Below are 13,175 nucleotides of genomic sequence, written 5' to 3' on the forward strand. Positions count from 1 at the left end.
ACCCATATTCCTATTTTGTGCTTGTTTCAAAATGTCAGAATGGCTCCTTCCTCGTGTGATTGTGACACCAAAATAATTTTACTAGTTCCGCCTCAATTCCCTTGGGAACCTGTTTCAGAAAGGTACAAACCATGTGTTTATTAAGTCATATGCAACATACACACTCCCCTAAACCTCTTGGGAAGCGCCTCTGGAGCTTGAAGAAGCTGAAGGCAAGAGCTGAAGCACTGCTTAGAAGCTATCCCAGGCGACGTGTACTCATATTAGTCATTTCCAGGATCCTAATTTACCTCCATTAATGTCATAGGAGCTAAACTTTGCATTCTAAGCAAAGAGCTAGACAACTAGAAATGTAAATGCCACAGGATCTGATTTCCATTGCTGAAGATTGTCATGGGAGCTTGGTCTCACAAGCTGTGTTTTACTGAAAGGGGTCTGAAGTGCCAGTATAATTTCTATCACTTTTCAAATCCTTGGCTCTCCACTAGTCCTATGAGTTTTTAATCCATTTGGCAAAGTCAGTGATGTACATACATGACCTGGTTTCAGCTGGGATAGAGTTAATTTCTTCTCAGTAGCTGGTACAGTGTTGTGTTTTTGGATTTGGCATGAGAATAATGTTGATAACACACTGATGTTTTGGGTTTATTAAACTGCTCTTATCTCAACATACAAGTTTCAGTTTTGATTCTCCTCCCCATTTCACTGGGCTAGGAGTGGGGAAGGTGAGCGAGTGGCTGTGTGGTGCTTAGTTCCCAGCTGGGCTTAAACCATGACAGCACACCAGCATAATTTTTGGTATAATTGGTTTAGCTCACTTCCTTAAAAATACTAAATCATTTGCACAAGCAGCTTTCTTCTCTGATTAATAATTTTCCACAGTCAATCATTCATTCTCTGTTGCATACATTTCCAGACTCCTCTTAGACATGTTCTATGGGCTGGATTCGGGGTTTTTCCTTATATTTCAGTCCTGAGCTTTAGGATCATGAAATCTTTCCAATGATAACAAGACACCTTTTTTTTTGGACACGTTTATTTGCAACAGTAGTGTGAGATATAGTAGAATACATGTGGGAAACAGATAATCATGTATTATTTTATAGTGAATTTTTCAGTAGATTATTCCAAATATTACATATGGAATTTTTAAGTTCTATTACATTAGTTCTGATATCATGGTGACTAAGCACTTAAACAACAAGCAGTCTTCTGGAAAAACCCATATACACAGTTTGCTTTACCTCATTTGTCCTAAATTTCAGACTGTAATGGATGACTTAGATCATGTAAGTGGGTAGCAAATACTTCAGTCTATATTTACGTATTATCTATTCAGAAAGTCCTTGAGAAACTCAGATACACACAGGCTGAACTGAGATACAAAAAATTGTGCATGGTGTTTTCACCTCTCACCTTGAAAAGCAAGGCTCACAATGTAAATTCTCACACATTTTAATAAGATTAAAAATATTGGATGGTGCATAATATCCTGAATGTGTTTCACAGCCAGCAGATAAGATGTTTCAGAGCACAGCACAGCTGCTCTGCCATCAGGCACTAGAAAGGTAGATGGCCATCTAGCTTTCTAATCACATACTGTGGTAATTACTAATAACTAGAAATAAAGCACATTTTGAAAAGCTGATACGCAAATACATGTGACAAACCTAAACATGGCATGAGATGAATCTCACTCCTACTTCCACTGAAAGTGGAACACTTCAACAGAAGGGTTATCATGACAACTTAAATGCTGCAGGGTTTCTTCTTATTTTTTTTTCCTGAGAATAGCTAGAATTTGGGTGATGAACTCCTCAGAGTATACACAACCTAAAAGGTATTTGCATGCTTCAATGGAACCACCCTTGGCTTCCATGCTTTCTTTTCTGAAACCCAGTGATTTAATATTATGAAGGTGCTTTTTAAAGTGCAAATATAACATTGAAAACAATCGTGCTATCATGGAGGAATGAGACTCATCCTATTTTTTGGGGCCCCAAAATGATGACAGACCTACCAGCCTTCCCGTGATTTTCATCCACAATCATATACAAAAACATTTCCCACCAAAACCAATAAACGTTTTAAGAGGACATCAAGTATGTTATGAGGTGTAGTATAGAGCTGAAGAGCTTTAGAACACAAATCTCACTCCAACAGCATCAAAGTACATGTTTAAAAAAATACTAAAGCAAAAGTGTCTTGAATCCATAAAAAGGTCATGCTAGTCTATTATTTAACCAAGCATGACTATTGTACAGTGACGATACCATTGCAAGACAGCTCAGAGAGCACATGTCCCTGTGGTAAACTAAGTCCTAATAGATGCTGAAGAGTGATGTTCCCTTATATGAATGTGGTGGGGCAGAGCCACCTGTGATTACAGCCACTGCTAAGGATTTACTTTAGGGTGGGTCATAAACCTCAAGTCTAATGTATCTTCTTCCAAAATTAAGCATATTGCTGAAAGCCTTGGATTTTAGAAAAAACACAGTGAAGTGTGTGAGAGAAGCCATCATGCCCCAAAAAAGCTCAGGATTATTTCCACTGTAGTCAATGGCAAACTCCTCCACAAGTTTTAATCTGTGGGATCAGGAGCAGACCTACCACACATTGCTTACCTGCTAGTGCCTAATAGCATGGCATCAACCTTTACTGCCTGCTGGCCTCTATTTTACCATCCCTTCTTTTCCCTGATCTTTTCAGAAGTGTCAGGATCTTATCCTCAATAAGGAGCTCTGCTGATTCTGAGTGTTTCAGGAAAAAGATCCTCCTAGCAGAGGTGGCTGGTGCTATGCTCACATTATGCTCACCTCAGCAGCAGAATTAGGCTGGGTGAGGAAAACACACATCAAGCCATTTGTGTAAAGGACCCTTAAGCATAAAGCAAATCACAGCTTCTTATTTAAATAACACAGTACCATGCAAAATTCACAAATTAAGGAGTGTCTTTAAGTACAAAAAATGCAAACCTTTGCTTAAAAATCCACCAATTTTATGTGTATTACTCTTTACCTTTTTAAGCCATGCAAAAGGTTTAACAAAAATGTCCCTTTAACAAATACAGACTGGAACTATGTAAAAAAAAAAAAAAAAAAAAAAAAAAAGCCCAACTAACTGCCTAGACAAACCCCCAACATGTTTTGATCTTTCCCACTGAATCTTTTTATCATGGTATTTACCCATCTGAGCAGAGGTCTAACATGACACCTGTGCTGCCTTTCCCTTGGGAGACTTAGTCCTTGCTGTGGGAAGGAGCTCTTATCTGCAATTTGACATTGTCCATTGCAGGTCCCCAGCCAAGCCCAATTGCAAATGCATGAAGGAGTCATGAATCTCATGCTCAGTGCAGGGAACTTGCACCACACTAACAGGGACTAAGACAAGAAAAATGTGGAATTTATAAAAGGCCATGCTGGGACTATACCAGGCTGCAAGCTGGGATACTAGAATTGCCCTTGGATCATAGTGCACTGATTTGAGAGTTGTAGTGGTTTATTATCTCATTAGAAACATCTAAATCCCTGTAATAAAGATTGTATGTAGAGTATGTCAAAGAACAGATGAGGCCGATACAGCCCACAGTCAGGACTAATACTTTTTTTCCTCTCTTATTGCTAAATAAGCAGGGATAGGTTTTCAATTTAAAAATAAAAACTATATAATTACGGTAATAATACCACACTCCTGACTGCTCTGCAGCTGCATATTGTAAAACTCAAAACCACTGATCAGAAACAAAAGCAGTAAGTCAGTAACAGCTTTACAGAAATGTTCTGCTGTGGTGATTTTGTCTGGAAAAACGCTCTATAGGAGAAAGACTGTTTACCAAACATATTTCATGTCCTTTTGCCCCTAAAACACCCTGCAAGCACTAGAACCTTTTCCTAACAATAGATAAAGAAACCTTTGCCAGAGGTGTAGTTTATGACTATATGAACACTGGAACAAGCAGGGAACCTGTTCAAATAGTTAGGCATCAGTTACAACAAAAAGCCAGAAGCAGTCATATTTTTATCTTCTGTTATAAAAAAATATTTCCCAATCAGTGTCTCAATACAGTTAAAAGTTAAACCCCCCCTAACATTACTAATAAATTAAAAAAACACTATCTCCAACCATCTTGTAAGAAAATAGGTAAGTAATTTAAACCTTTAGTTTACATAAATTAGCACAGAAATGTGTATTCAAACAAGTGCACTGAAAACAGATATGCCTTCTTTTCTTCTGATATCTCTTATTTAAGTTATTAAGTAACAGGAAAGCCTTTATACTCTTTGCATGACCTTGAGAGTCTGCTAACACTGAATGGTCAATAGTCAAACCCCAGGAGAATGTTTCACCAGATAGACAATGACAAGAGGGAGCATGAAATACAATCAAATGCTTAGCAGCCTTATTACCCTACACTTCAACATTCCATTTCAGCATATTTACTCTTGGGGATGAAGGTAATGTATTTATACAGTGAATCACATGAGTGAAATTTGATGGGTTGATAGAATTTTTTCTTAAAAGCCTGTTAAAGTATCATTTTTTTCAGAGGTAGTCTGCAAGGCAATAGTGATGTACATGAGTGGAAACAATACTCCTTTGCTTGACTGTGGATAAAACTCTTAAATAGTGCTGGTGCTGTCTCTGAACCTCACAGAGAAGGCTTAATGGGTAAGATGTTATAATCGGTGCTGACAACAGCCAATTAAGTGTCAGAAGAACAATCTGATAAGTAGGTCTTCATGTCTATAGGCATTTCCTGGTATGTCTTAACTGTCAATCTGGATGTTACACATCTCTATCTTTATCTCATTATTGACTGCTTTATTAAAGGAGAATGCTTTCATCTCTTTTTTTTTTTTTTGACTTTGGGGTTGCTCCAGAAAGAAGGAAAGGAAAATACTAGAAACAAGTCTAAATTTGGAATAATAGATGGGGAATCCTAATTACAGCAAAGTCCTAATCTTCCAACTGAGCAGGTGTATGGTTTGGTGACACCACTCCATGCATGTGCCCACACCATACCTTTCAAGAAGTGGAAGGTGCTCAGCCTAGAGGAGATCTGTTTCTTTAATGGGTGGAAGGATATCTGTGGACGTGCTAGCAGGCTGCTCTCTGCTTTCAGTGCTTCTTGCTAGTCATACGGAAGACAACACCTCGCTGGATGGATCTCTTCCCTTCTTGTCCTCACCCCTGTCGATATCAATCACATGAACTATGCCAGGCTTCAGGATCAGGTCATCGGTCTCTACGTGGCTCCTGTTGTCATCCACCTCAATGTACTTGCCCTTGGACGGCTGGGTAGCTTTACCAAAGACGTCTTTGAAGCGGCGCTTGAGTTCAACGTCTGGGCAATAGACGTACTCGTACAGAGCACCGGCAAGGACGGCTCCGATTATTGGTCCCACCCAGTACACCTGCAAAAAAAGAGGTGGGAAAAAACTCCCAGGCATTAAGCTTTTAAATTTAAACAGTGATAAGAAGGCTGACAAGCAGGCCCACCTCTCTGAAGTGAAAGAATTTTGTCAAGTCTTATTGATCTGTCTCTTCACAGGAGGCCTCTTCTAAACTTTTGATTGCCCACTGCCAGCTGCCGACCACAAATACGGACTCTTTGCAAGAAGGCACACAAAGGAAACATTGATGTAGAAAAGTGATTTTCTTTCTGCATTTTGAACCAAGATGACAATGAACTTTCAAGGTAAAAAAGCCCTTCCTAGCGTACACACAAAGGCCCTTCCTAGTGTACACACAAAGAGTTCTGCTTTGGTATTTCAGACTTATGTTTCCAAAATAGTTCAAATCTGGCATTTAATCCTACAGAATACAACAGGCAGTCAACCACAACAGGCAGTCTGATAATCTAATTTAAATAAACAAATACAATGGACATAACACAACTTTGCAGGTACCTATCTATTTCATCATGACAGGCAGCAGTGCAGTAACATTAGTAGGTGCCGAAGCCCACAGGCTCCTGTCAATGGTATGCCAATGTCACTGCTCTGGAGGAGGAGAAAAGGCTGTCTTTCCAAGTGGCCAGGACAGCAACTAAGCTTCTCCTGCAAGTTCCTCCTTGGTGCATTTGTTTATTGTTTATAGCTTTAGTTATAAATTACAGGCTTCTTCAGAGTATGGATAATTAATCTTGTGAAAAACTACAGCAGTTTTTCATATGAGCAAGCCATTCACTGATAACTGGGTAAATCTGCCTCAATAGGATAACTCTTGGGAACAAAGTTACACATGGTATCGTGTTTGCAGAATTGAAGCCTTAGGGCCTGAAGACAATGCTATTTCTATTCTTAGCTGCAGTGGGAGCAATGTGGGCTTCATACTTTAAAAATCAAGAAAATCCTTACATGCACTGTAATATGCAGATCTTCCAGTCAGCACTGAAAGTGTCTCTAGAAGTGATTTCCCTCTCTATAATTAGGTGAGGCTAAGCTGTGATCCATCTCTCCCTTATAAAATATGAAATGTTTTTTTGTAAGTTGGATTGTTGGATGCTATAGAAATTTACTGCATCATTCACAGCCTGCTTATAACATTGTTTCCTGTGCAACTGCTCCTGGCTAAGCTGACACTTTCAAACTGAAGCAGGTAACATCTGGCCTGGTCTGCAAATACCAGACTGCAACCTCTTAATCTCTCACTGCAGGCATTTGCCGAGGCAGGTTCTCCCCCAGGAACCAAATCACAGAGGGTCCCTGTTCTCATTTTATACATCTGCCCCAGTTTGCTGCAGAACCAGGTGAAATGTGAAGCTGACAGAATTACTTCCAGAGCTCCTCACCAGCAGGACTAGTGGGGTTTGCAATCTTCCTTGGAGGATTTTTCTTTCCAGCAGTTCAATTCTTTCAGTCTCCTTGGGTTGCTTTTTTTTTGTTTGTTTTTGTTTTGAACTTTTTGTATGATTTCTTTTCTACCTCAGCTACTACCTCCACAAAATGGCCCCTGAATAGTAAGATGCTATTCCAACATGCTGCATGCTGGGTGAGGAGCATGATGATGCCTAAGCTTGGGGCAGGTCAGTGCCTGTCTTCCTTGTGGATGGTCCCTATGGGATGCACAGGGAGAGAGAACTGAAATGATGTATAAAAAATCCTGACCACTGTCACTATGATGAAGGAAGTATGAAAGGAGAGTTACCCATTGGTTTTCCCATCTGCCCATAATGACAGCAGGTCCGAATGATCGAGCTGGGTTCATGCTGGCACCGGTGTAATTGATCTAAAGCAGAGAGAAAATGTTGCCTGTTATTAAAATCTGGAAGGTAGTGATTCGATTTCTATGGGACACCCTGGTTTTGTACAGCTCCTCCTCTTTACAACAGATACCATCACTCTCCTGAGTCTTAACACAAAGTTAAAAAAAGTCATCACATGAACAGCCAGAAAAGTTCTGGTGCAACACCCTACCCAAGGAGACACTACTGAGACTCCAAAGGGCTTTGGCATAGACCATAAAGAATACAGCAGCTATATAGCTGTAATTGCTCTAAAGGTCACAAAAGTTTCCATTTACTTCTGAAGTAGTCATAAAGGGTAAAGTGATCTATTTTTTTAAAGAAAAACAATTAACTTACAGCAAATAAATGTCCAATTGCAACAGAAAATCCAATTGCTAAAGCTACCGAACCAGTGACATCGCTTCGTTTTGAATCACAGCTAGCAAAAATAGTAAAAACCAGCTGGAATGTAATTATCAATTCCACCAGGAGTCCATGCCCAGCAGAAAGATCTCTGTGTACCTGGAAGAAGGCAAAGAAACACCAGACATGAAGAAAAAGTGATTTTGTACATCAGAAAGCCATTACATCCACAAATTGTATTTCTATGAATGCTATTTCTAAATAGTACAAAGTGAAATACAACAACAAACTTTTAAAGGTACAGATTCCCCCCTCTTCACTCTTCTCCCTTTTTTTTTTTTTTTTTACTTTAAACTGGTTTTTGATTTTGAGAAACATGGAAAATCAGTACTGGACTCAGAAAAGAAGGCTTAACAGTAACATCCAACTGAAGCTTCAAAGTTAGACTGCAGAAGTATAGTTTATTTTTACACAGGGATTTGCAAATGCTGCACTTCCCTTTCACCAATTTTTTTTTCCTTGGGAGCACTGTAATTTACTATTCAATTATAAATTCATTAATTAGCCCTGACTTAATTAATTTAAATTTCAATTAAAAATTAAGCAGTGTGCGGCTCAAGTGCATTTTTAATAAGTCCTGCAACAGGGCTAACTGATGGCATTCCTTATTAGTTTAGAACAAAGCTGAAATCTAAGCCACAATCTATTTCAAAAGTATGTCATTTTAAATTGATGTTTTTTCAATCTCCATCATAATAGCAGGGAATTAATTTCCCCCCTCCCCAGACCATATAAAAATGGCATTTCATGCATATATTATTTAAATTTTGTATGTAAATTAACATTACCTGCTGTCATCAGATTTGGGGAAGTTCTAGGAAAGAGAGCTTCTATAAAAAGATCAGCTATAGCTATTACAGTGCATAAACTCATTCTAAGGAGTCTGTCTGGATACTGTAAGTAAACCAGCAAGCTGTTAAAATCTGTACCTGAGCTCTCCTCATTCTGTGTGACACTGATTCTACTTTCTCAGGGTCTGAGCTAGCCTAGTTGAAGAGGCAGAGGAGAAGTGATGATTACCGCAGTGACGCCCAGGCCTCCCACCACGCTGGGCGGTGTGACGAGGTAAAGGATGCCCGCGCCCACGATGGCTCCCAGGCACTGGGCAAGAATGTAGAAGACGGACTTGGCAAGGCTGATCTTCCTCGTGCAGACCATGGCCACGGTCACAGCAGGGTTGATGTGGCCTCCGCTGATGTGTCCAAAGCACTGCACCATGGTGGCAATGCTGAGTCCAAAGCAGAGGGATATGAGGACCATGTCCACAGGCAGCGGCTTCTCTGCTCCACCCCAGTTGATCGTGGAGCCGAGGCTGAGGAGGACAAAAATGAGCATGGCCAAAAATTCTGCCGAAACGGCTTTCCAGAAGGGCTGAGTCCAGACTCCTTTAAATGCCACCATAATTCTCTCACACTTACACAGACGTCCACACTTACTGAAAAGGAAAGCAAATCTTCATCAGAAGTCACCAAATAAACCTTACACTCTCCTGTTAGGGGTTGCTCTTCAGTAGACTTTGGAGAGAAGGTGGCAACACTGAGTATCCTTGGGCTGGATAACCACAGACCACACTCTTAGAGCAGACTGCCCTTAAAACATGCCCAATGTTGGAGTGTCTGCAGGACACAGGGTAATTAATCACTCCTTGTGATAACTCTGTATAATTTCAACTAGTATAAAGCAACATCTGTGTATTTTAAAATGACCATGAAATTAAGTGTACTCTTCTATGCTAGCTGCCCTCTGATTGAGAGGCTGTATAGCTCTACCACTTCCAGTGGCCTGTTGATCATCATGTTCATTAAATCAGTGAGTATCCTCTTTTTCTACGCAAATCTGTAATTTTCACAAAGTAGGTAACATAATTCAATAAAAAGCAGTATCTTAGTCAAAGCCTAGTGGTTTTGATGACAGCGTAGTGTTGGGGAGTTGCCCTTGGAGCTAGAAGAGAAAGTTTATTTGCTTGAACACTCACACAGACCAGTATTTCAATTTATATTTATGCAAAGAGCAGTTTCTTCACTATGGATAGTGGGTGGAAATTGGATTCAGGCAGGAGAATAGATGCAATCCTACATTCTGACCTTTAAATCAATCGTGTAATCAATAAAGTGCTTTCTTTTGGGCTAATGGCGCCAATTGAGCTGGGGAATAGAGCAATATTTTCTGCATGTGTGGTGTGTAAAACTCTGCATGGCAAAGAAAGAAGTGTCTTGGCTTTTCTTCCTGTCTGGAGATGCTATTTATTAGTCTACATCGCCTTCCTGACGAGTTACAATTTTGCTAGATTTTCAGATACCTATGAAAGTGGGTCACCAAAGAAAAGTTATTTGTGGTATTAATAAATTAGAGAATAAGCCAAAAGGGAAGCATTTTAATTAGTTTCTAAGGAATGCTGAAAAGATTCTTCTCTAAAAACAAAAGCAAGAAACATCCGACCCATCCAAAAAGTAGAAAACAAAAAGAAGAATATTTAGCTGCTACATTTGGGAACAGAATTTCAAGTGGAAGATGGATGAATTTATGCTCAGTTATCTATGGTAACAGAGCTACAATGCATATTTAATACCAGTTACATCAGAAAGAAGAATAAAAGGCATGTCTGCCCTTTTCAAGTCATTGCAAGAGGAATGGCCCATGAATTTCTTAACAGTTCCAGTGAGTAAGGGAAAAGCAATTTAATGCTGTGACTGGAGCAAATAAGTTGTTTCCCTGACTCATTTCCTATGCTAATTTACTCGGCATTTTGGATAGGCCTTTTGAGCCCTATCTCAGTCCTCTAGACTCTCAGATGAGAACAATTACATTCTCTCCTAAAAATGGCCCTTGTCAAGTGCTTATGAAGGGATCTGAGACACTTGAATGAGACTTGTTCTTCTAGAGAAGTGAAGCCAGAACCTCAAAAAAGAATAAAATAATACCCCAAATCTTCTGATTTTAAGCCAAACTCAAGATAAATGGAAAGATGTTTTTGTAAGATCTCATATTAACAGTCAGTTAATGACCAACCATCCAGACCAGACTTTTTGTACAAAATGAACCCAAAATCATTGCCTCCCTCAAAGCTGAAGCTCACAGGTATTTGGCTGTTCTTACCTTTGAACCCTGTGCCCAGATTCACACTGAAACTTAAAGGTTTACCTCTGATTCCCTTACCGCTTCCTCACTAATAATTTCTCTTAGTGACCTGAGTAAGGTATAGGTGCTATATCCATACTGAGAAAAGCTCATTTTCCCAGCTCCCTGGGCATGTTCCAGGTGAACACAGGGATGACACATATTGTGAAGCCCCTGGAAAAGAAACCTGGGACCTGGGTGCACAGACAAGGGAAGCAGCACTCAGCTACTCTTTTATCCCTCAGCTCAGCTGGGATGGAACCTGGATTTCCCTGGTGTTACATTCAAGAGTTTTGAAAAATTTCCAGCCACCAAGGGCACTATGGGGGGAATGTAGGTTTATGGATCATGGTGACTCCTGATGTCTTTGTTCAAATGTGCCTCTCTTTCTATACTCAGAAACAGTGAGATCAGCAAATGAACTACACAACTTCATCCCAGAAAGTGGACAGAAAAAGGTGTTTGTATTTGGCATTAAGATCATGGCTTCTCACTAGTTGTGGAACATCTTGGAAAATCACCTTAAGAATGAGTGTGTGTGTGCATGTGCATGTAGAAGATCACACCTTCTCCTGGACTGCTGACTAGAAGGAGGCTACCACTTATGAAGGACAGATCTCATATTGTTTCTCCAGCTGAGAGCACATGCAGTCAATTCAGTCAATATTACTTGCAGCTCTGAAAATGCATAAATGCTGCATGCAAGCCAAATGCTTCAAACACAAAAGCTGGCTCATCAACCTAAGTTTTTGTTTTTCTGGAATGTCATGCTACATAGAAGTCTGTCAGCCATATTTACAGTTAATGACCTAAACATCTATTTTTAATCCATACTTTTTTTTTTTTTGAAGTAGTCTGTTTTTCTATGATTTCAACACCAAGCAAAATGCTCAGCTGTGAGGGCCAAATTTTTCTCCTAAACTGCACACCTGTCCTCCCTACAGCAAAACCCCCTATAAATGTTAATAACAGCCTAATACTGTGTTTGAGCCCTGAGCCCATGTTTTCACTTAAATTCAAAGGCAATCAGCAACTTAGAAATCAAAAACATCTTGAACATCCACTATTTGTTCAGCATGCAGTTAAATTTAAAGGCTGGAGATGAGACAGAGTGATGGCTGTGACAGGTCTGAAACTGAAATGGGACCTCTCAGCAGCTAAGATTTGCCATCAAAGTTGCAAAACAGATTTTTTTTTTTTTTGAGTAGTTGTTGTTCACATTTTCTTTAGATAAATTCAAAATACAACAGAAAACCACTTTAATGTGATGGTCACACATTAATTTCACAGGTGGGCACACTGGAAATTCACTGGTCTGGGTTACAAGATCACACAGTAAATTGTGTCTGATAGGATGCAAGGTGGGTTTTGCAGATCATGTTGCCAGCAGGGTTTCAGGCATGATTATGGCTTCAAAACCATAACAATGTAAATCATAACAAAGGTTTCGCTACGAAAGTCAAACAGTATTTTAAAAATTCTTCATTTTCTTACTAATATAATTTCAAGGAGCAGAGCACACATCCTGGATGCAGGCTTGTGGCCAGCCACTCCACACGACACTGCTGTCACACATGAGTTCTGTGCATGCAGTGGCTATTTACAGTGGCATCTCCGCAGCAAACTCGCACGCTGCCCGACCTGAGCTTGCACCGCCGGCTGCAGCTCAAATGGACATCGGGCACCTCCCGGCCAACTTTGAGGGAGGAGGGCGACACGCCACTGTTGCAAAAGCAATGCACGGTCGCAGGGCTTGCTTGTAATCATTTTGCCTCATTTCCCAAAAAGCTGTTAGATGAGCGACTGGCATGGATACCCACAGGAGATGGGGAGTCTTAGGAGCCCAGTACCGCAACTTTTTCGCTGTGCGGTACCTGGGCTTTCTCCACACACGACTCTCTATTGCAGAACCGCAAGTGGACAAGGGAGTTTTAACAAGTGGAAAGAGATTGTGACTTTGCTTCTCTCTGCACCCTTCGCACCTCTGATGTTAAAACTCCAGAGCGACCGACAGGCTGCGATAGTGCCTTTGGGAAGGGGGAGTTGCTGCCTGGCTGCCATCCCTCGGTGCAAAACGCAGGAGGAGAAAGGCAACAGCGCGGAGCCCTGCACCTGGCTGCGCGCTCCTGCCGGGGCCGGGCAGTCCCATCCCGCGGCCGCGCACGCCCCGCGCCCAAGCTTTCCCGTAAACTCATCTTCGGTTTGGGGGGCTGTCCCCGTCCGCCTGCCTGTCCCCTGACTGTCTCCTGCCTGTGTCCTGCCTGTCCCCTGACTGTGTCCTGCCTCCCCTCCCTCCCCCGCGCAGGGCCGCGCACTCACCCGCGGCGCGGAGCGGCCGCTCCGTCGCTCATGCCTCCCCGGCGGGCGCGGGTGAGCGGCGGGACCGGGGCGGGGGCCGGGGCCGGGG

The 13,175-nt window shown here is 41.2% G+C and overlaps 1 protein-coding gene across 3 annotated transcripts in view; it reads right to left on the reverse strand.

The window, feature by feature from the left end:
* Positions 1 to 4,279: 4,279 nt before the first annotated feature.
* Positions 4,280 to 13,175, reverse strand: part of AQP4 (aquaporin 4) — a 9,079-nt gene continuing 183 nt past the window's right edge. The window contains exons 1-5 of one of the 3 annotated variants that reach the window (XM_041399320.1): positions 13,088 to 13,166; positions 8,672 to 9,086; positions 7,586 to 7,750; positions 7,150 to 7,230; positions 4,280 to 5,414 (exon numbers count right to left, since the gene is read on the reverse strand). In XM_041399320.1, the coding sequence (XP_041255254.1) occupies positions 5,136 to 5,414; positions 7,150 to 7,230; positions 7,586 to 7,750; positions 8,672 to 9,086; positions 13,088 to 13,119 (972 nt within the window). In that variant the 5' untranslated portion in view covers positions 13,120 to 13,166 and the 3' untranslated portion in view covers positions 4,280 to 5,135. Of the gene's footprint in view, positions 5,415 to 7,149; positions 7,231 to 7,585; positions 7,751 to 8,671; positions 9,087 to 13,087; positions 13,167 to 13,175 lie in introns of those variants that run through there. The other 2 variants (XM_041399321.1, XM_041399319.1) reach the window with 2 other exon arrangements.

The sequence above is a fragment of the Onychostruthus taczanowskii genome, unplaced genomic scaffold (genome assembly GCF_017590055.1).
Source record: "Onychostruthus taczanowskii isolate IOZ18803 unplaced genomic scaffold, ASM1759005v1 scaffold16, whole genome shotgun sequence".
NCBI lineage: Eukaryota > Metazoa > Chordata > Aves > Passeriformes > Passeridae > Onychostruthus > Onychostruthus taczanowskii.